Source organism: Melospiza georgiana, chromosome 5 (genome assembly GCF_028018845.1).
Source record: "Melospiza georgiana isolate bMelGeo1 chromosome 5, bMelGeo1.pri, whole genome shotgun sequence".
Lineage (NCBI taxonomy): Eukaryota > Metazoa > Chordata > Aves > Passeriformes > Passerellidae > Melospiza > Melospiza georgiana.
Genome location: NC_080434.1, coordinates 36,042,995 through 36,066,830, shown reverse-complemented (window position 1 = coordinate 36,066,830; position 23,836 = coordinate 36,042,995). Strand labels below are relative to the sequence as shown.

At 40.6% G+C, this 23,836-nt stretch overlaps 1 protein-coding gene across 1 annotated transcript in view; it reads left to right on the top strand.

Annotated features, from left to right (window-relative positions):
- The window catches only part of TRPC3 (transient receptor potential cation channel subfamily C member 3), a 32,863-nt gene that overhangs the window by 2,010 nt on the left and 7,017 nt on the right, over positions 1-23,836 (top strand). Inside the window, exons 2-6 of the mRNA XM_058023811.1 lie at positions 6,436-7,207; positions 15,134-15,319; positions 19,783-19,947; positions 22,029-22,245; positions 23,296-23,529. Of these exons, the coding sequence (XP_057879794.1) occupies positions 6,436-7,207; positions 15,134-15,319; positions 19,783-19,947; positions 22,029-22,245; positions 23,296-23,529 (1,574 nt within the window). The remainder of the gene's footprint in view (positions 1-6,435; positions 7,208-15,133; positions 15,320-19,782; positions 19,948-22,028; positions 22,246-23,295; positions 23,530-23,836) is intronic.

The window sequence follows — 23,836 nt, the reverse complement described above, 5'->3', positions numbered from 1 at the left end:
AGGATTTTTCTCCTGGAGTAACATTGTGTGTTTGGTGCAAGTGTCTAAAATCATTGTGCATGTTGATGAGATAAAGATGAGCATCAGCTTGCTCCTGATGTGCTCAGATTGACACATGTCAGGCTTTAGCAGGCACAGAGTGAGAGTCCTTGGCTGGAAGGATTTGTAGTGTGAATACTCAGCACAAGGTGTGAGGGAAAGAGGCAGGAAGATGTGAAGGAGTGTGCCCATGAAGGCAGATATTGCTGGGTTTGAAATCTCTGAAAGCAGCAGCCTGTGCAAAGTGCCTGTCAGTGTACAGCTGGCTCCCTCCTGTGCCAAATATGGCTGTGAAAAAAAAGTAATTAACCTCAGATTCCCACTAAGATTGCAGAGTGGAAGTAGTACTTGTTTCACAGGGTACTCTATGCCCCAGTGGGGAAAAGGTGGACAAGACCTGTAAATTAAATGTAGGCATCAGATACCTGACTTCCCGAGTCTCTCTGAAAATCACAGTGTAGTTTTCTGGCTAGAGAGACAGAACACAAAGAAAGGACTAAGTTTCAAAGGAGCTTTACAATTCTTTGTTGGTACAGCCCTGTTAACTTGGCTCTTTCCTGGTGAGATGTTTGCCTTGTTCTGTGTGTGCATAGATGCCCTCCTGCCATCAATACATGGTCCTTTTTTCCCACAGGAATTCTGAGGGTTGGTATTTTCCTTTGAGGAGTTATTGAAGGGTAATGGTCAGAAAAAGCTCTGCATAGTTTCATGGGGCAGGAGTTTGTTCCATCCCCTAAGTGCATGTACACCTCCTCCTGATATTTCACTGTAATTTTTTTTCCATTTTTTTTTTGGACTAAATCTTTCCAGTTTGGAGCCAGCACTTGTGTGAGATGACATGAGGGCATTTTGGATGATGGATTGTGTCGTTTCAGACCAGTGGGAGAGTATAGACCTCAGTCAGATCTTGCAGCTGGCCTGATTTATGTTCTGCTGTTCAGCTGAATTAGCCTCCCTCTTCTGGAAAGCCCAGGCAGTAGCTGACAGAAAGGAAAAGGAAGCTGTCATTTAATGCATCTTGGATTTTGGTGCAGGGACTCCCAAATTTTTTGGAACATGAGCCAGCATGAATGAAGGAGACGCCAGTTTTAGTGGTGAAGAAACAAATTTCCCCCATTTGGCCCATTCTGACACAAGGGAAGCAGAGACTGGAGAGAGGGAAAAGCCTTCCTTTGGGAAAGGCAGTGAGGATGGGGGATTACCCCTCCAGCGCTGCTTGTGGTCCTGCTCAGAGCTAGGAGCTGCTTCCTCCCATGGAAGAGCTGGTTTTTTCTGCTGCAGTAGCAAATAAAACACTTGAGATGGCTTACTTTGAGAAATCTCAGGAGACATTAGCTACAACTGCTCTTGTGTGTGTGTGTCTGAGCACTTCTGTAAGGCAATTATGGGTCTTTAATTTTCAAACTGGGGCCTCAGAGGTGACTTTTGGCAGAACAAGAGGCACGATCTGCATCTCCTGCTCGGCTGACTCTGGTGTTGTTTCTTTTAAGAGCTGTTGGCATTGTGTGCTTATCAGATCTGTCTGTTACCACTGGGCTGCATTTCCTTTTCAGGGCTAGAACGGAATCAAGATCACTCGTGTGCTGTAGTTTAGCAGGGGGGTAAACTGCTTGTAAATTGTTGATGCCATCTTTTATTGCATGTGATAGTTCAGGGAGAGTAACAGCCTGTTCTTCAGCATTAATTTCTCTATGGATCGGGGAAGGCCCAGGATAAAATCTCTGTTTCTTCAGCTACTCTCCTTTCCTTTAAAATTGCTTATGCTGTGTGCACTGTTAAAAAGTAGACTTAGAAACAAGACTATAAATCCTTTGGATTGCTGTAGATAAAGAGCGGGATAAGGAAAAAGGAATTCTCAGGTCAACTCTCCATCCCACATTTCTTTTCTGCTGCAGTTCTAGATTGAAGATGAAAAGGAATAGGTATAGGAACAGTAGAAATCTGTAATTGAAATAGCCCATGGCAGAAGCAGAGAGATTGTTGTGCTTTTTTCCAGTCCTTTGTAGTTGCTGTGCTGCTCAAATGTCTTGCTTTGTACATTCCTTGTAGGAATAACTCTGGCCAGGCAAGGATATGATGCAATGTAAGGTCATAGTAAAACAGGAGACGAGTGGGCATTGATTGTTCCATGGAAAATCTTTTTTAAAATAATTTTTTATTTCCCATATGAAGGTCATACATTTTAAATGAAAATACTTGAGGTAAGCAAAAACATGTTGTAATGTAGGAGAGGTTTTTGTATGTCTTATTTACCAGGTCTGTAATGAACCAATGAATTGTTCAGAGTGCACACAACATTGCTGTGTCTGAGAGCTTGTGATGCTTATCATTAGGGAAAGGCCTTGAAAGGTGTTGTGCTCCTTTAGGAGCCTTGGCCCCACTCACGTGGGAGTTCTGCTGCAAAGCAGAGCTGAGGAGTGACTGATCCTGAAGGCTGCTGCACAGTTCCTGACGTTCTTCCTTCTTTCCAGTGCAGTTTTGGAGTTCCTCAAGACAGCTGCAGGCTCAGGGCCGAGTGAAACGTGTCCAGATGTGGTGGGACAGGTGTGCTTCATTCAGTGAGCATGGCTGATCTCCAATTCCATCCTTCTTAATCTCTACTGACCAATTAATACAGAATAATTGGGCATTTTTCTCACTTGGTTCTTTTGTGGTTTTATTGCCATGCATTCTACAGATATCTTGATGTTTTTGTGTATGTGTTTTTCAAGTATTTGGAACAGTTGGGAGGAGGAGCATCATGATTCCCATCTCTCCTTCCCCCTTTATTAAATTAGGTTGCCAGTACCTTACAGAGACAAGGCTGAATATTTGAACTTTCAAGGCTTTGCAAATAGAACACAAGTAATTAACGCACACTTAGTTCTATTTTCATCATATTTTTAAGCCAGTCTAATGATGTTGAGAGATGCAACTTGAGATTTTGCTGGCTTGATTATTTCAGATGGCAAATAATACATATAAAATATGCTGGAAGTGGTCAAACACTCAAAACTAAAAACTAACTCTTTTATTCATAGTTTGGGATAGCTAAAATATTAGATGTAAGAAAAGGAAAGCAGAAAAAGGAAAAGGAGACCTTGTACCCGATTGTTGCATGCATTACTCTGACCAGAGCTATGCTGGCTTCAAGGTCCTTGAATTTGCTGAGGGAAAAGTGGAAAAAAAGAGGGGAGAAGTGTAGACGAACACAGCAGCCTCATGGCCCTGTGGTGCTGCACAAGAGTTTTTGCTTTTTAGTTTTTTTTTGGAGATGCCTTGACAATATTTTAGTCATTAAAATACCAAGCATCATCCATCTTTATTTTGAGAAGGTATTGCAGTCACTTCAGATCCATCATTTCTGTCAAAAGGTTTACAGTTAAGGATATCTTCCTTCCTAGGAAGCCACTCTTGAGAGGACACTTTTGAAAGGAGATGTGTGTGTCTCTGCAGAAGTCAGATGAATAACCTCCTCTAGATAGTGGAGTTTGAAAGGAAGGTAGATAAAATGAAAATAAATGTCATATTTCAAATTATGCTGAAAAATTAAACTGAATATATAAGAAAAAATGTATTGTGTATTTCATAAAAGATAAATGAGATTCAAAGTGGCAGTTTAGAGTCTTCTTAAAACAAGAAGTCAGCAAGAGTCAATTTATTTTGTCTTTGTTACATTTTTAATAGCTATAATTTTTTTTTCTTCATAACACTAAACACTACATTTCTGTATCTGTGTGATTTTGGATGTGGAGGATGAGTGGAAGTGTAACAGCAAAGACAATAAGATCTTGTTTAGAAAGAAACTATGAGAAGACAATGTATCTGGTTTTACTTCTGATTTTGCTGGGGAATAAGACAGTAGCGAACTGTGGCTGTTCAAAATGTGCACTCTGGGCTCAAGTCTTTATTTCTGAGTACTCCTAAGTGGGAAATATGCCTGAGGTTTAAGACATTAAATCAAGTCTGTGTTTAACAGAGTTACAAATCCTCTGTGTTATGCAGCCTTTTTTATAGATTTAAAGAAAGTGGTATGGAAGTGGGGAAAAAAAAGAAAGAATGGATCATGTCATGTTTGCCAGAGAAGTTTTACCACATATTTCAAAGAGTAAGTAGCAGTTAACATTGCTTATTCTGTGGTGCCACTCAGGCTATTTCAGGTAGTCCAGAAATGGCAGCCACAGATAACAAGGTAAAAAGATCAAATGCTTCATCCCAGGAGAGACCTGCCCTTGCTAATGAGTTTCACAGTCTCTCTGCTTGATGAGCAACTGAGCTGCCCGTTTGTGTTCACTGAAATGCCCAGGGCTTGGACTGGGTTTTAGGATGTTGTGGCTGTGATAAAGTACTTAAGATTGTACATTTTGATATAGATAGCTGCAAGGGCAGGCCTGTCCTTAGAACCTGGATGCAATTAGTTCTGCCCAATGAGAAATCCTGGGGCCGGCCGTGCTGCATCCAGAGATGGCAACGGGCATATTTTGTGCAGTGGCAACAGAGCTCCTCGTTGAGAGACCACACCCTCAAAAATCAACCCCCAGCAGCACTTAGGAGGCTGTTTCTCTGTCTGTGGATTTGAACCTGCATCAGTTTGGATGTTTACCTTCCAAAGCTGCCCATGCAGATGCTACTGTGTCCACTTTAATGCAGAGCCCTTGTGTGCCCAAAGGTGTGTGTGGAATTTTTCCCTTGGTTCTGTCTTTTTTGCAGACTGACAGGGTTTGCTTAAAAAGGGTTGTTTAATATTTTGGTTTGCCCTTGGCATTCATTACATGGACTCACATCTCTTCTAATGCACTGAGGGTAGAAGGATTAATTTCCTTTTCAGTTTTTCTGTCTGGCCTTTTACTCCTGTGTCTGAGTTTTTCAGCAAAGTGAAAAAAAAATTAATTTTCACAATGCTCCTGTAAGATGGGAGCCAACTGTTCTTTTTTCTAAAGATGAGGAACAGAGGCACGTAGGACCTAAGAAACAAATTTGGAACTTGAAAGATTTCTTTATCTCTATGTATTGTGTGTATATATATATATATGTAGAGCATTGTATATATTCAAAGCACACCTCCATTAAGTCATATTGTTTATCAGCAGCACTTGGTGTCTCCATGCCCATGAAATCATCCAAAGTGATCTCTGTCTCTTGAGCTACTGGATTAATTGATAGCAGCTGGAGGCTGCCTTCCTCACTGTTCAGCTGGACTAGAAAAGGCAAGGGAGATTGCTGACCTTGCCAGGCAGTTGTCTCCTGCTGCTGTTTTCTCCAGCTGGGCAGTGTCTGCTCCTCAGCCTCTCATCCTGGGTCCCTTCTCTTAGCAATTTCTGTCCAGTCTCACTGCTGTGAACCTCCCTGCCCCTCTCTTGTTTCCTTGCCTTGCTAGATCCAGCTCAGCATCCCATCTGTCTGTTCTCTGAGCACATTCACTGGTTCATAATTCCAGTTTCTGTGTTTGCCAAATTAGCTTGCTCAGCCATTCTTTTCATCTGTTACCCTTCTCTTTCCTCCCTCTTTCTTCTTTTGCAACTGGTTTCTGTGGAGAATTCACGGGTTCGCTGGTTCTCATTTTCCTTTAAAACATTTCTTTCCTACACCCAGGTTTCCTCTTTCTAGTGCAGCAGTTATCCCAGTTTTCATTCATTAACTCTTTGACTTGCCTTTTTTTTTTGATCATGGTACAAGAATGTGCACACAGCCCCTCTCAGCTCCTGAAATGGGTGATGTAGAAACAGGCCCAATAAAATCCACAGCATTGCAGGAGTCCACTGGAGTGAGAGCTGATCCCAGTCTATACTTAATGACTCCTGGTGCCTGGAACCTGTGAACAGTTTACTTGTAGAAAGTCTGCTCAATATGTATTTAGTATTGTCATCCAAAAATCTGTAATTGGACCAAAGTGATTTGTGAGTAGAAGCTTCCAGGTTTAACGTTTCTAGTAGTAACACGAGAAGCTGTTATCAGGTGTTATCAGCTTCATCATGTGTTGCTTGGCAAGACACCCTGAAGAAAATGTGTTTTCACCTCACTTTTATGTGATCTACAACATGGTAAGTATTAAGTATTGCCTTACTTATACCATCAGCTTGAATGCCTGTGATGGATAATATTAATTACTACTGAAAGCAGTAGATGAGTTTTCATTTTGTATATGGGAGGGATTTCTGAAGAGGAGCAATGTCTTAAAAGGAATGAAAAATGTTAATAAATCTTGACCATGCTAAGAGAACAGCAGTGGCCTGAGGCATTGAGCCTGTGAGTGCCTTTAGATTGCAGACGAGCAAGAGCAATCCCAATTCAGGATACTGCTTGTCAGAAAACGGGCGAAGGACAAGGCACAAAATAAGTTGTTGCAGCCACAGGATTGGAAGTTACAAATTACCACCAGAGTGAAAATTTGTTACCTCTTGCTCGTTATTTCCTTAGGTACATCGAAGAGAGCCCGTCCCTGAGGCGGATGACCATGATGAGGGAGAAGGGAAGGCGACAGGCCATCCGGGGCCCGGCCTTCATGTTCAACAACAGGGGCACGAGCCTGACGGCCGAGGAGGAGCGCTTCCTGGACGCTGCCGAGTACGGCAACATCCCCGTGGTGCGCAAAATGCTCGAGGAGTCAAAGACGCTCAATGTCAACTGCGTTGACTACATGGGCCAGAACGCCTTGCAGCTCGCTGTGGGGAATGAACATTTGGAAGTGACAGAACTTCTGTTAAAAAAAGAGAACTTGGCACGGATTGGAGATGCCCTGCTGCTCGCAATCAGCAAGGGTTACATTAGGATAGTGGAAGCAATTTTGAATCATCCTGGGTTTTCGGTAAACAAGCGACTGACTCTGAGCCCTTGTGAACAGGAGCTCCAGGATGATGATTTTTATTCCTATGACGAAGACGGTACCCGCTTTTCTCCAGACATCACTCCCATCATTTTAGCCGCCCACTGCCAAAAATACGAAGTCGTGCACATGCTGTTGATGAAAGGAGCAAGGATAGAAAGACCTCATGATTATTTCTGCAAATGTAATGACTGTACAGAGAAGCAAAAACATGATTCTTTCAGTCACTCTAGGTCAAGAATAAACGCCTACAAAGGACTGGCCAGTCCGGCTTATCTGTCCCTCTCCAGCGAAGATCCAGTGCTCACTGCTCTCGAACTCAGCAATGAACTTGCCAAGTTGGCCAACATTGAAAAAGAATTCAAGGTAATGTTTTTGTGTTTCTCTGTCTTTGTTATTGTTTTAAAGTTGCTGCTACTTCATGTTGTCCTTAGATGCTGAAATGATTCCCCGTGTTTTACTTTTCCAATTACAAATACTCTCATCTTATTGTCTCTTTTATTCTTGATACATAAGCCTTTAGAAGGAATTTTTAATGGAATAAAATTGCTTTTGCACCTTCTGTGTTTGGAGAAATTTGGTAAAATTGGAAACTGGAAAAAGTGTGTGTTCTGATAACCTTGCAGCAGACAGAAAACAATTCTGGTTCCTGCAGCACACAAGGACTGTTCTTAGTTACAAATGCTGAGTAATATAAGTGCAAAAAGCAGAAATATTTGGCTTTTCTTGCGGGCACTGCAGCACTGACCTTAATTTGTACTGATTTTGACTGATATCTCCAAATTGTTAAAAATACCCAGAGTGGATTTTTTTTTTTTGGATGCACCTTTTAGGAATGTCATGTGTTCAAAACCAGCTGTTAGACTGCTTACAGATGTTGGTCCTCTTACTTGGTTTTCAACTGTATCTGGTTTCGTATGTCAGTGCCCTGCCTTCTTTATATATTTCAATTATTGGCTTAGTTAACTGTTGCCCAGTGGTTTTTTAAATGCTTTTCCTGTTCAGTTGGATTCCTTGGAAAGGACCTTTCCTCTTGTTCTCCATTCTCCCCCTGCAGCCAAACCCCACCAAAAATCCAACTCCAGTAATCTGCTTGTAATGAGAAAAACTTGGCTTGGGGAATGACAGACTGCTCTCAGTGGGTAGAGATATTCACAGCATTGTCTCTGGGTGTAACAGCAACTTTATTGGGGTTCTGCAAGGCCAGTGTTGGGTACCACTTGCTCATTTAATATCTTGAAAGATGATCTGAGAGAGACAAAGGATGCATTAACCTCTCCAAACAGCAGCAGACACTGCTTACCCTGTGGAGTACTCAGAAGGAATATACAACAACTCGGAGAAAGAAGCAGAAATTAACCAAGTGAAATTTAACAGAAGAGGAAGAAAATTCCTGAGAAAGAATAGGTCCATATTCAGCTGAGTGAGTTAAAAGAGAATTTAAAAAATAAATTTTCAGCGGTGAGAAAGATTAATGTATTATAACACAGACTGATGAAATGTAAAATTCATCTTTAACCCTTCCTCTCCTTTCTTTGCTAAAGGAACTCACTCTTACCATGCTGTGTATTGTGTAACCTGGCAAATTAATTGAATACTTCCTCATTGTATTTATTCAGGAAAATATGTCAGATTTTTCTTTTTCCTCAAGTGAAAAAGTACCCTGCCCCCAAAAGCTAAATTAGGGCAAGCTGCATTGTGTTTTTTTAGGCAAGGATGTAGGTGATTACAATTGCATAGAAAAATTACAGTGGAAAGAAATTAATAGGAGACTCCCATCTCACAGGTACTAACACCATGCATACAAATTTCATCAGAAAAACAAGTAACTTGAAATTTTGAGGGAGAAAAGGTAAAGATTTTTGATTGAGCTTTAATTTCAAACCAGAGCTTGAAAAAATTGATTTCCGTTTTTAAAAGGGTAATTCCCTGCTATTTTGGGATGCCTAAAACCCCAAGAATTCACTGTTTTCACAGATTTCAGTATTTTTGGATAGCACTTTCATGGCTACTAACCTTGCCAGGTGTATCAGATGATTGAGTTTTGGCACCTACAGTAAAAATTGTCCCAGACTCCTTGCTGGGGTGGAAGCTCCAGCTTCTCATCAGTGTCAAAACATTCCAGTGAAGTAATTACTCTCCCCACTGGTGTCACATCTCTTTTTTTCCCTTCTTTTTCTATCAAGCCTGATGGGAGAGCTGAGTGTTTCCCTGGAGTTCCTCCCATCTGTAACTCCCTTTTCAGTGCTTTGTTCCCTACAGATCTGTCATCTGAAGGTGTTTGGCTGATAACTTGTGTGCTTTGTCACATCCCAGAGGAGAAGGCTTCTAATCCAGCATTTGTATTCCTGCAGACTTCTGCTGCACTCTCCTCTAGGATCATCACTGGAAATTCTCCAGTATTCCACTCAAATTCAATCTGTAGCACAGCACTGAGCAGAACTGTTTCAGGGTGGAGAAAAATGGGCAAAATACTTCATCTGTCTCACAACAAAAAAATGGACAAATCTGTTTAAATCACAATTTATTCTCAGTATCCATGGAACATTAAGGCCCACAGTGTTTCCTGTGTGTGCTCTGCATCCAGGATTCAGAGCACTCCTACAGAAAATACCGTTCTGGGTGATTTGCCCTCAGAGAAAGAGCATAGGTTGAACCTGTTTAAAAACACCTGAGGGCCAAGTTTCCTGGTGAATGCTTGTGAAATTGAACCTAACATCCATTGCATATGCAAAGCCCAGTCTGCCCCTCTTGCTTATCATTTACACTAAGAAATTCCAATGCACAAACCAGTGTTTGCACAAGTGATTTAGAAATGTGGGAAGGTGATTTAGGGCCTTCTTTCATGACAGTCAGTTCCTCAAGAAAACCTGATTGATCACATTGATTTTTAGGTTTTGTTTTATTTTCCTTTTAGGGGAAAGGATTCAAAGAAACCACAGAGCCCTGATTTTTCTTGGAAGATGCATGACATTTAGCAAAAAAAAAAAGTGCTGAAAATTAAAAAAAATAGATGAGGAGACCAGAGCCTTAAAGACCCTTTGATTCTACTCCTTTCATCTCCAAGCTTCCTTACTTCCAATTGTGAAATCCTTGTTTCAACCTGCTGTTTGTCCTTTTGCTCTTCATCTATTATATTTATTTCTTCTTGACACTTTTGATCCTTTCTGATCTTTGCATCCACTTGTCTTCTTCCCATGTATTCCTCTATTCAATTCTCTCATGGCCAGGGCAGGGAGTGCAGTATTTCTCTGACTTTACTTGGCGTTCCTAGTCCCCCTGGTCTCCTAATTCCAGGGATTGCCTGCAGGATTTCAGATGACATCAGGAATTTCACTTTGATCTCAGCCAGGAATGCAACCAAATTGTAAAAACTGGAACTGTATCTTGTCTTAATGTAAAAAAGTGACCATTGCCATAGCTGGAGGATTATCTTTTCCTTTTCAGTAGCACCACAAAGTAGTTTGCAACACAAATATTCCCGATTTCAATGTTTTCCTGTTCTATTTTTAGCAGACCATGGCCACTGCAGCGTGGCTTGGGGAGTGTCTGGGTTGGGTTACTGAAGTTAATTGATATTCACCCTCCTCCCTGAGAACTTTAAAGCTGTTATTGCCCAGGGAAGGGAGGATTTCTGGCAGTCAGAACAGCTGATGGAACTTTCCTTTGGAGTCACCATAGGAAGAGAGAGGACAAGGTGGCTAAAAGCCCCATGGTTATCTCTGTATACCAGCTTTCAGCTAAATACTGTCCTGTGTAAGCAAGCTCAATTGTCCCAGCTGAAATTGCTCTGGCAAGGATCAAAAAGGTGCTAGTCCTGCTTTCTATAGGATAAAAAAAATCCCTGTTCCCAGTTTTGCTAAAAGCTCCTACTGAACCAACAGAAGATGTGGACGTGCATCTAAAAGCAGAATCTGTCAGTGTTCCAAGTAAATTTACATAGTGTTATCTCAGCTGAACTAACAAAGAGTGTGCAAGCTTGATCTAGGTTTAGACTCAGCTTTTGAAAGGACAGATCCATAACCATTAGTGCAATTATGTGTTTTCTTTGCATATACAGTTACATGTGCAAACTCACCATATATGTGATATCAAAATGGCCCTTTAGCAGATAATAACATGCAGTTATGATTCAGTGTAATGGCTGTGAATTAGTTGTGCGTTGCTCGTGAGCTTTGGTGCTTGCAGGAGTGTACCAAAACACAGATCCCTACATTTTGTTTGACTGCATGTGATGGCTCAGAATAAATTTCCTTTGCAGTGGTTGCAAATCTTGAGCGCAATCAGCTGAAGGTCTTCTGTTCGTGCGCTTTGTTCTTTGCACACAGACTGATACCTTCTTTGTCAAGACTCCAGATGAATTCACAGGGCAGTGCTTGATGTTAGGAGGGAGAACAGAACACACAAATTTGGGCAGGCTTTTGATGTGTGTCAGAGTCCTCTGAAACACAGCTTTGAAATTCCAGTCGTCGTCAGTTGGCCTGAATGTCCCAGAGTCACCTGGGAACCTGAAAACACAGGGTGCAGGCTGATATTTTTTGATGTTACCAAGATGTTTGTGCAACTGTTGATCTGGTGTCTTAATTTGTGTGTTCTCAGGAGTGAGCAGAGGTGATTTGGATGACTGGGGCCATAGATTAAAATTCCTTATATTCACACAACACCCTAGAGGCAGAAGGTTGTTTGAGAATCAGGTACTGTTTGTCTGTTTAATTCTGTAAAGCAATCAGATAGACTGGGATAAATTTGATTTGCTAATACATAGGTAAATAAAGACCTGGAGAGGGAAATCTGACAAGTTTTCTTGCTGTAAGATTCAAAGCCAGAGTGGGATATTAAGAATGCACATACTGGCTTGCAGTTCTCATAACAGCATTTGTGAATAATGTAGGCTTTATTTATTCCTTAAATTTGACAGAATTAAACCTCATCCATGATATTGTTAATCTTATCTGGCAAGAAGCGTCATTCTTGTAAGCAAGTGGTGTAGCTACCAATGAAGAAACATGTCATTCATGTTTTTACTGTTGTTCTACTGCTATTAGAAGAAATCTGGGTAACTCTTGTGGTAGGCAAACATGCAAAGCATGGAAATAACTCTTATTATTTCCTAACTATTAGAAATCCACTATTTCTTCTTCTGTTTCTTCACAATTAGCAAAATAATGAGAAAACACTTTGTAATTGAAGCCTCTCCCTGCAACTGGACAGCACATGTTTATTCATACAAGGACAAAATTTGGGTTGTGTTATGTCATGAAGCACTTGACTAATACAAAACCTGTATTCTAGCAGTTTGTACTCAGAGTTTTGGCCTCTGTGATGAAGCTGTTTCTTGACTAGGCTGTCATGAAAGACTGTTCCTCTTTGTTTTTCCCTTTTTTTTTTTTGACTGCTGCTATTTTCTAGCCGCCATCCTCGAGTCTTCTTTTGCAGGGTTTTTATCTTTGTAGTGTGAGATCTAATCACATTTCATGTAAAAGCTCTATCTGCATTCAGACCTCCATGCAGGCAAGTATATTTCACTCCCTTGATTAACTTTTTTATGAGGCTTTGCTGTAGGGGGATACAGCATGGGTAAATGAAGGTGGTACAGAATGTAATCTTATCCCCAAAGAGTTGCAGCTGGAGCAATTACTAAAGATGAGGAGCAGGCCTGATGTTAACAGGCCACACCAATAAGAGCAGTGGTATAAAAGAGTGGGTTGGTGGGAACTGGAGTCAGATGGCTGCTGCAAGGACCAGGAGCAGTCAGTGCTCTGAGGAGCTGTCTGTGAGAAACATCGAGGAGGTATGGAACTCTGGTGATATGGAGTCCTTGCACTATAACAATAATAGAACTCTTGATGTATAAGACAGCACTTTGCCTTTTTCTAAGTCCTAAATCTTGGTCATACATTAGCTTGCTTATCCCTTCGCTGAATTTAATCACACATCCCAGTATCATTTTTATAATTGGCTCATTTGTCCTGTTCCCCTTGGTTACCAGAAACAAATCTAAAATAACCTTACATCCTGTTGCTTCACTGACGACTGAATTAATTTGTCCTCTATGACCAAAGAAAAGAACAGGATCCTGTTTAAGGTCTATGATTCGGGCAGGTTGCTTCCAAGTTTGTATCAGGGATGTTAGTCTTGTGTAATAACACAACTTCTAGGAGTATTTGTTTGTCTCCAGTAGTATTTCATTTTGATTCATATCTGAATGTGACCTATGGGATTGATGGCTGATTCTTGCACTTAGCCTATGCAGCCTCTTTTCCATCATTTCCCAAAATAATTTGAAACTACTGAAAGCACATTAGTTTCTCTGCCTAATTGTGTAGATGCTAAGTTGAAAATTTAGCAAAACTACTGGTAGGTAGTTTTGGAGGAGGTAAAAATACTTAGGAAAGGAGGACGAAGTGAGGGTTTCAGGAAAAAATAATTTAAATGAGAAAATTATGAGGGCAGAAGCAGTAAGGAAACATTTTTGAGAAGACAGGCACCTCTAAGGGAAAATCTACACCCTCAAAAAGTAATTTTGAAAAGGCAATATCTGGAAATGAACAGTAAAACACAAAAAATGGAGAGGCAGAGGGCTCAAATGAGTGTTTTGGTGGTCTGGCAGAGGAAAAAACCTGAAGAAAAACTATGGAGTAATTAAAAAAGGTAGTTGTGCTGTTTTTACTTGTGTGCTGAAGGTAAAATTGGCAGATTCAGTTAAGTTTCCTCCTTCAGCTGTAGCCTCATGTGCGTAAATCAGAGGCCACATTTCAGATATGGAATTTCTAGGAACCTGTCTGAGAGGACATGGACATGAAAATGAAGACCTAGGTTTGTGCTGAAGCAAAGATCAAGATAAGGCTTCATAGGTAATGTCACAGAGGTGGTGGAAGATGTTTACAAGTATAAACAAAAGTACATGCAAAATTTCAGATGTGCATGTTTTACAGAGTTAGCTAAAAATTCTGAAATGCAGCCACAAATGTTTTGTCAGAGGAGGAGGAAGATTAGAGAGAAGCAAATATTTGATGTTGGTAGGCTAGTCCTTGGAAAGACTGAACATGTATGGAAGATGAATTCTCCTGTTCTTTCCAGAGCACTCTTACAGGAAATTTGGGGTATTTTGCCTGTAATGTTGGTGTCCAGGCTTTTGTCCTGCAGTTACTCAATGCAGTTACTCCGTAACCCACTGTGCCTGACGGTAGGAAAGGAAAAAGGGGGAAATGTACCTGGTGTACATCGGAGTAATGAGCAATCAGCCACTTGAGCAGTGTAGAAAGAGCTAAAAGGTATTTGTAGCCTCACAGGCAATTACTTCATTAGTTGTCAGCAAAGTTTTTGCAGGAATGAGGTTCCTTTTTTAATAGTCCTGGTCCTGCTTTGTTTGTGAAATTGTTATATTTTCAGCTGCCCCTTGTTGCCCACCCAGGTTATTGATATATAATGGTACATGTTCCCGTGCTCTGTTAAACATCTGCTGTTAGGTGTTCACCTTGTGTCAGAGAATGAATGATTCTGTCTTGGGATCTTTTGGTGGTTGCTGTGACCCCAACAGATGTTAAAAGTCTCTTTTCCCAGCCCAGTGCTTGAAGGAGGAGTCAGAGCTCTTCATTTCTTGGTCTCAAGGTTGTTTATTGTTCCTTATCTATAAAAAATTTTCTCCTGCCCTGCTGAGGTCCATCCAGCAGGACAGTTCCAGGCACTCTGCCTGCCCCTGGGGTGGTGTTATGTCTTTATACTGAAAACTATATATACAATGTTTACAATTACTTCCCAATACCTGTCACCTACGTTAGACAGTGATCTTCTACTCTAAACCAATCTGTAAGTTCCAACATCACAGCAGAAGATGGAGGCCAAGAAGAAGAAGGAGAAAGGCTGGACACACCCAGATCCCTTCATCTTGCCTCCTGAATCCCTATTCTAGAAACCCCAAAATCTACTCTTCCACCCTGTGATAACTTCACTGTTGTGCTACCTAAACTGTTGTGGCTTGCACATCTTCATATAAGGTTGGTAATTTGCTCCACGGGTCATAATCAAAACCACAGGTGTTTTGGGCTCAGTGCCAGAGCTTCTGAGCCCCCTGGCAGGGGTCCTGGCCATCCTGGAGTGTCAGAGGGATGTTCTGGGTTCCCACAGAACATTCTGCTGTACAAGAATTCTGTAATATGTGATACACTTCAAACGTGACACGGTAAAAATCCAACACTTCATTTTTATCAAGTTGTACGGGTCCTTTTCTCCTCCCCACTGACTCTTAAGCACACGTGTGACAGGCCACGTCATGTCCTCCTCCCGTTCCAGAACGACTACCGCAAGCTGTCCATGCAGTGCAAGGACTTCGTGGTTGGCGTCCTGGACCTGTGCCGGGACTCGGAGGAGGTGGAGGCCATTCTGAACGGGGACCTGAACGCGGAGCCGCTGGAGGCGCAGAGGCACCGCGCGTCCCTGAGCCGCGTCAAGCTGGCCATCAAGTACGAAGTCAAAAAGGTAACTGCTCACAGCTCTCAGGCACTGTGGCAGCAGGGCACTGCCACCTCCTCTTTCTGCAGGTGGTCAGATGCACAACTGAGACGTGGGGTGAGTAATCAAGGCTCTCACAAGGCAGAAGGGGACTGTAATGAAGGAGTTTAGTTTAATCTACTTCCCACTGCTGAGAAGTGGCAGGAGATTGTAATGACATAAATGAAGTGTGCTAGCCAGGCTTTGCACAGTTGGTCAGATCCTTCTCCTGATTAACCCAAAAGGTGTTTCAGTAGAGCCAGATTTTCACTCAGAGACACTCAGGCTGTGTCTTTTGTCAGTCAATGAAATAATAGCTACTCCAAAGAAAAGTCTGTGTTGGTTTCAACCCATAAGTAACTCATCTGCAACTGTGTGTTGTAGTGAGAAATGCCATGTGATTTACCATGCTTGTTCCTTTAAAAATATTTTAAAAATCAGCTCTGGAAATGCATGGAATATGTCTGTGACTGCTTGGTCAATTCATTTCAGTTCTTCACCTTTGTGTTTATTGGTGTTTTGGCAAGTGTTTTCAGTAGATGCCTCTCTCAAAGTAGTTTGTATTTTGTGAATGAATGTTATGGGTTAAAAAATAGAACTATGCATCACATATTTGACATAAATACATATCTTTTCATTGTAGTTTTTATTGTATTACTATGTTGTTCTCCTCAAGATTCCACATTAGACTAGCACAGAAAATAGTTAATACTGTGTCCTGTTGTGAGAGGAGGCAGGAAGTACAGCAGGGCCTATGTATTATTTACAGCTACCTATTTGTGTGATTAGCATCACTTCCATTCCTTACAGCCATTATAGTTTCATCATCTCCACAAGAAGCCTTGTGTCTCTCAGAATAAATAACCCTGTGTGCTGTGGCCACCTCTTGAGCCAATCTGCCATATAAAACAAATTGTAAGGACCCTGCCAGAGCAACTGGGGATTGCTGGTGTTTATGACGGCCCCAAAAGATTGATAATAAAAATTGTAAACACATATCCCAAGTAGCAAATCATCATTTCCAGTAAAGGATTGGTCTTCAGCAGATAAATGCATATTAATTGCCAAAAATCAAGGTAAATATATACAAGCATTAAATTAGTTTAAAAGACTGGAACTGGGGAGAAAAAAAACCAAAGTGCATAAGCATGCTTTAGTGTCTAAATATATACTTCTTTATGCTATTGCAGTGTAATGTGTACCAAAACTTTGTTGATGCTCATTTGTCAGCTTTCACACTAAAGGCTGTGGTTTTCTTTTATGAGTTTGTTGTCACTGATGAAATTCACTGCTGAGCAAAGGGCCACACGGATCTGTTAAGAATAGCAGAAGTCTAAATAATACCAAAAAGAAAGATAATTCCTCATAGCAAACTTGTTCTCTTCTCTTGCAAGAGAGAAGCTCAGAATGCTGGCTGCAGTTCATGACCAACATTGTTCAGAACCTACAAGAGGAATGATCTTGTTGGGAGGAAATGGTGCAGAGTTGTTACCATACATGTGCAGTTCCCTGTAAGTGGCCATTACAGAGGGCATGGCAAGGATGGAAAGGTCTCTGCCATGGTGGTCCTTTCATGCTGGGATTTGTTCTGTCAGAGCTGTCAGGATTCTAGTGATATCCTGACTGGAACAGATTCAGAGGTGGGAGGTCCACATAGGACTGCTTTAATCCTCTCACCATAGGGAGCAGACGAGGATGTGGTGGATTTCCTTAATTTTCTGTATTTCTAGCTGTGCTTCCAGGTCAGGTCCATCAAGGTCAGTTCCCTGCTTCCAGCAGTGCAGCCAAACAGAGCAGCAGGTCCATGAAATGGGTAATGAGCCTATGCCCTGTGCAGAGGCAGGAAAAAACATATGACAAGCAGCAAATGTGCTCAGAACCTCACTGCTAGGGGAAGGGAGTTTTAAATTCTATTAGTAATGAAAATCTTGCACTTAATGCCCTGGGTACTGCACCAAAGTGGAGCCCATCTTTTAAACATGATGTGATTTTGAAGCTAAGGTTCAGACTGAAACTGCAGCCCCAATAGAGGACTAAGGGAATAGCAGGAGGAAAATTTAAAAAAAAAAAAAAGCAAGTTGGTCTTGCTCTGTATGCTGAATTACTGCTGTGGTAGTGCTTTTAGTTTTGTGTCTCAACTCTGTCTCTAGATTGCCAATGAAATTCCAGAGAAGAGCTGATACTGGCCCAAGTAATCTACAGTTCTTGCTGAGACAAAAATCAGGATGGAATTTCCAGGGCAATCAATAAGAGCTGGAATAAAATCACAAGAGTTAATTTTCAAACCCTGAAGTGTTCAGCTGATAGATAAGACAGAAGATGCAAAAATCTCTTTTTATTTTTTGTGTTAGTATATTGGAGTGTGCCAGGATTTGTTCTTGCTCCATCTAAACCCAGCCATTATGATGACAGAAATAAATAACATAATCACTCTGAGTCATACAGGAAAATATTTACATACTGATGACTTGATTCATGGTCATGAAACTGAAAACATCAAAAGTGTTACTGTCAATTATACTTGGAAAAGCAGCTACATTAAAATTGGGATATTTTTTTCTTTTAGTGATCAGATACTGTTCTCATGCATAATTTTTGTTCGCTGAGGTTCTGCTTGGAGCTGAACGTATTAGATACATGTGATAATAAGCTCAAGATATGTAATGAAAAGTGAGAAACTGCATGGAAAATAGAGTGAGAGGAGAAATGCAGGAAGAACAAGGTTGTAGGATGCTGTGAGCAGTAGGTAAAATGTGATGTGAACCTATTGTCCTTGGAGGAGATGAAGCTGCAGGCTAATACAGACACACACGCAACAGGGGTGGGCATAGTTTAAAGTTGCTGAAACTAAAAAAAACATAATCATAAGTTGAAGTATTTCAGTAAAGACTGAGAGAGGAGGGATGAATTTCAGAGCTTTTATGGATGAGAAGTGACACAACTCGCTCCGAGGGCTTGGAAGTGGTGCATGTTGTGCAGTTGCCAGCAGTTAAATAAGTCACTAAGATCCTCTCTAGAGCCTTTAGACTCACTGCCAGAGAAGATCTTGCCCATAACTCTTGGCATCTTATTCACTAAGTCTTCCCTTTTTTTTTTTTTTTTTTTTTTTTTTTTTTTTTGGAAATTATAGCAGATCTCCTCTCAGTGTCAGATCAAAATGTTGATAGATCAGGAGAATAAGCCAGCACAGAGCTCTGGATAAGGTGCCACAGGGCCCATGGGCTGATTCCCAGCCCTGGGTAAACTTCCTTAAAGCTCCTTTAGTGTTTCTTCCCATTCCCTGTGGTAACAGAAGAAATGATGTGGGTGTTTCTTCCCTCCTCTTCCCTACAGTTTTAAGCCTGATTTTTAAAATGTCTTTGTAATTTGAAATAACTATTTACTTTCCTGCCTTTGTCCACAGTTAATCTGCTGAGGGATTTGTCCCTTTGATGTCCTGAGTTGACAATGAAATTTATCTTAGCAAAAGAAGAGGCTAGGGGCAAATGTCAGAATGCACAAACACACAAAAACCCAATCTCTTCTCCTCAAATGGGCCAAGCTGGCAGTTTTTATGGTGCATAAGCTTCAAAGGTGACAGCCTAATAAAAAGAACAGAAGCAGTTGGAGTCGACATTAATTTCTTAAAGAACTTTTTTACAATCTCTTTATTTATTTCTCTTGGCCACTCCACTTTATGTACAAACTGCATTAATATGTGAAGTAACTCCTTAATGCATCACATAGCAAAATGCTTAGGGACTTTAATTTTACAGCAAAGTAGATTAAAGTATGAAGATTGCCTTCCTTTTTAAAGTTCATGCAGCAGTTTCAGATTGCTCTTCTTGAGAGGTTTAAGGCTCCCTGTTTTCATTGCCAATGATTTAATTTGATTTTCTTTAAGAAGTCTGTCCTGTTGTACTACTCTATGCACTTTTAATGAGATTTGGAATATTAATAGAGTTTTGCAAGCAAGACCTGGCAAACAACAGTGTATGTAGTACATAATGATCTCTGCAGAGTACAAGGGATAATAAAATAGGTATCCAAGGTTTACAGTATTTCATTTTTTTTCCAGAGTATAACCAACCGACAACAAATCTCACTCTTAATCCAACACAAATTATCAGTTATCAGATTTATTTTCAACCCCCTTTTTGTGAAACACCTAGCCTTCTTTATTCTCATTCACTAGTTATTGGTAAGTGTACTACCAGAGTTCTTCAAACTGCTGTGAAAACCAGGCTGCTCGCCCTTGTGCTTAACTGGTGTCCCACATGCTCTTGTGGTGTGGCAGTTTCTTCGTTTATTAACCTTTGTTTAAAAGGGAATGAGAAAAAAGCCATGGTTCTTAAATATCTGGTGTTAATTTAGACCTTAGGTGATTGCAATTGTGCATGTGGCAGTTATGTAACTCTTCTTATTAGTGACAGCATGTCTTGGTTTTTCTTTCTTTTTCCTTTTCTTTGCAGTTTGTGGCCCATCCAAACTGTCAGCAACAGCTCCTGACCATCTGGTATGAAAATCTCTCAGGATTACGGGAGCAGACCATAGCTATCAAGTGTCTGGTGGTGCTGGTTGTGGCACTGGGCCTTCCCTTTCTAGCCATTGGTTATTGGATTGCACCATGTAGCAGGGTACTGAATTTTATAAATTATGTGTCTTGTGCTGTTCTTGGAGCTGCTTTTCCTTTCCTGGCAGTCAACATGCAACTTCTGCTGCTTCCAAATTGGAACTAATTAATGATATTTTTAGCAATCCCTAACCTTGCGCCAAAAGGCGCTAAGGGGGCTTTTGTTACTTGCACTGTAAAGAGGGGACCACAGTGATGAAGTATGAATGTAAATTAACATTAAACTGAAGGAGAGAAAAATAACCTTCTTTAAGAGCTTTTTTTCTTTTTTAAATTTCCCTAGGTTATGCTCACCTCACATGTGCTGTGTAATTTATTATATTAGTAATATGGATTTTTTGAAAGTCACCACTCAGATTCTTTATGAAGTCTCCTCTGGTGGCATCCTAAGGTCTCATGCTGTTCCCATATAAACCATTAGCAGAACATCTGTTGACTTTACTGATGCAGAACTTAATCTTAAGTAAAATATTTGTTATCCCAGCCCTAGGAGGTCTGTTTGCCAGCTGAACCATAGAGCAGAAATCAAATTGAATGCATCATTCTGACTGTGTAGTGGAGTGTATTTGTAAAAGAGCATATCTGTAAACTCTGATCTTATAAAAAATTTGTGAACACGTAAGGTTGCTCCCACCTTTGCTGCTGGTCTCACAAGGAAAGGAACTGCAGTTTCTTTGAAATCCTCATGGTCTCTAGCACATGAATTGTTTGCAAATCAGGTGTATTCATAGATCTTTGGTATATCAGATGAAGGAAGATTTCTCTGTTGAATTAACATTTTTAAAAATTTTAAGTACGTTTACTCCTGTGCTGAACGTGGTCTTTCAGTTTTATTTCCCTAGCAAGTGTAAAGCAAAGAATTGTGAGTTTATTTTATATTTCATTCTTTTAGTTCATCTCAAAGAGGATAAGGTTTTTCTCATCTACATATTTGAAGGGAACCTGATCTTTTCTCTGGGTTAAATATTTATTTACTTTGAAGATAAACCTTTATGAAAATGGTGTAATTGTTACTCTCATTATTCTCTGAAATGTCACTTTCTATTAATATCTTTAGTAAATATATTCCTCACAGCTCCAAATAATAGGAATATCTTAATGTATTTATAGCTGGTGTCTAATATGGAAAAGTGACATTTGTCCTTGAGCTCTAATTCCCAGTAGCAGAAACATCTGATGTTTTTCCTCAGTGCTCATGTCAAATAAAAGTGCTATACATTCAGGTCAGTGGTTGGATATTGCAATTACAAAATGCCTTCTAAAGGTCAGGAGCAGGAAGGGAACCTGAGATTGTTTGCCCAGGTAGTAAGTGCAGTTTAATGTGTGCTGGTTTGCTTAGTTCATAGTAGCTGACCCAAATTTCAAGGAAAACAATTCCTTGAAATAAGAAAGCTCATGTGATCTTCTGTAAGATGCTGGTCCCCTCTTCTGGTGCAGACAGACTTCCCCTGCTGCTGCTGTTTTCTTCTTTTAGTAGGTGCAGATGTGAATTAAACCTGCTGAATTTATTTATAAAACAACTAATATTTCTGATCTTATCTTCTTTAGTCCATTTTGTGGAACAGTCGTTAGTTTTGATAGACACAGGAACTTATCTTGGCACTTAGAGCTCTGAACATGTGTTCTGTGAATGAAATATAGTAACCAGACATAAGAAAACAACTAATTCTTCCTATAGCTGTAGTTATAGAAAAGTTAATAATACTCCCTTGTTGTTAGGGAAAATGTTTTGCTGGAGTTGGAGATTTGAAAAATTTATCTTTCCCTGAACTTGCTTTACAAATTCTTCCTGGTCACGGCCACGGTACATTTGCAGCTCCTTGCAGTGTTTCCCCTCAAACATTGCCATCTAGAGCTTGTGGAGTATCATGAGCACTCACTAACAGAACAACACACTCTGGAAGGCTCCCCTGTGGGAGCCTTTTGTCTGAAATGGCAAAGCACCACAGCTGAGTGCTCTTGGAAGGATATCTTTTAAGAATGAGGTTTCTGGCTGTCCTGCGCTCTGAGTGCCCATTTATGCTTCTGGAATGCCTGGTGTTTCTTTGAGAAAACTGAGTGACTGCTTTCATTCTGCCTTTGCAGCTTGGAAGAATTCTTCGAAGCCCATTTATGAAATTTGTGGCACATGCAGCATCCTTCATTATTTTCCTAGGCCTGCTGGTGTTCAATGCTTCAGACAGATTCGAGGGCATAACCACGCTGCCCAATGTCACTGTCACTGATTACCCCAAGCAGATCTTTAGGGTGAAGACCACCCAGTTCACCTGGACAGAAATGCTGATCATGGTGTGGGTTCTTGGTAGGTATATTGCCCCTTCATCTTCCTGTTCTCCTGCAAATAAAAATTCTGAAAGGGAGGAGAGAAGCCCAGGTCCCAAAGCTTTGATCCAGCTGCTGTGTGCAGCAACTATAAACCTTTAGGGCAGATAAGATGACATTAGAACAGATTTTGAATAATTTCATCCTAAACTGTGTCAGGGGAGGAGGTGAGTATCACTTGCATGCTGCCTTTTGGGAGTTACGGCTTTTTCTCTTTATGTGACCGAAGGCAAGGACTGGGGTTTTCCAGTCCAATGTGTGGCTGCTCCGAGTGTAGTTGGGATGGCAGCAGCAGCCCCTTTGAATTACACAGCCAGAGAAACAAGAAAAAGTTTGTGGGGTTGTGATTTTGCTTTTTCTTGGGTTTTTATTTTCCCTAAGAAGCCTCTTTGAATCAAGAGTCTTGATTCACAACAAATGCATCTCATGGTTATGGTGAGGCTGTGATCTGGATTAAATCCACACAAATTAATTTCTGAGAAGAAGTTTAACTGAGAAAACCAAATTACACATAGCCAAATTCCACTTTCTATGCTGAAAAGAATCACTTTCTGTAAAGTGGAAAAACAGTAGTATAATTGTGCCTCTTATATTTGGTCATCTGTGTTATTGGGTAATTGTGTTCTTGTGGAAAAATTAAACCCTCTGATTCCGAAGTGGCTTAGGAATGTAAATGCTAAGAGAGTAAGAGGATGTATTTCCCCCACACCTTATTTTTTCTACTTTGCAATTACAGAGGTTTTGTTGTTTAGCCACAATACTTTCACTGAAAAGTCAGGGTTCTACTCTACCCTCTGTGGGGTGATGTCTGAACTATGTTTCCATTAATTAATCTCAATTAATACTTTGCTATTTGATCAACCCTGTTGAAACCAAGAGAGAATAACCTTAGTGATGAGGCTGTGATACTGCAAATAAGTGAATCCCTGCTCCACTGGTATCATCCACTTCCATGAAATGGGAGAATGCAGGGAATTTAAATGACCACAGTTGGGCAAACACTGCTGTGCTTTTTCATTTCTTGTTGCAGGTATGATGTGGTCAGAATGCAAAGAGCTGTGGCTGGAAGGACCCAGGGAATACATCTTGCAGTTATGGAATGTTCTGGATTTTGGGATGCTGTCCATTTTTATTGCTGCTTTCACAGCCAGGCTCCTGGCATTCCTTCAGGCCACAAAAGCACAACAGTATGTGGACAACTACATTGAGGAGAATGACCTCTCCGAGGTCACACTTCCTCCAGAAATTGAATACTTTACTTATGGTGAGCTTAGTTTTTCTTCCAAACATGGAAAAAGCTTGAAGGATGCATTTAGAAGCCTCTCTTTACCCTAGAGCTAAATTTGACCCCCTTGATTTTAAATATTTGGAAGTTATATTTTATTCTTAGCTAATTGCACAACAGATGAAAATATTGATGTGATTCCTTTCTCTATTTTTTGATTCAGTTGTTTGATAGTTATTCATGTTCATAAGCATCTATCAGCATTTCCTCCTGTCTGTTTAAATAGAATAAAACTGCAAAATACTTATTGCAGTGCAGAAATTGTCCATAAAGGTGTGATTCACCT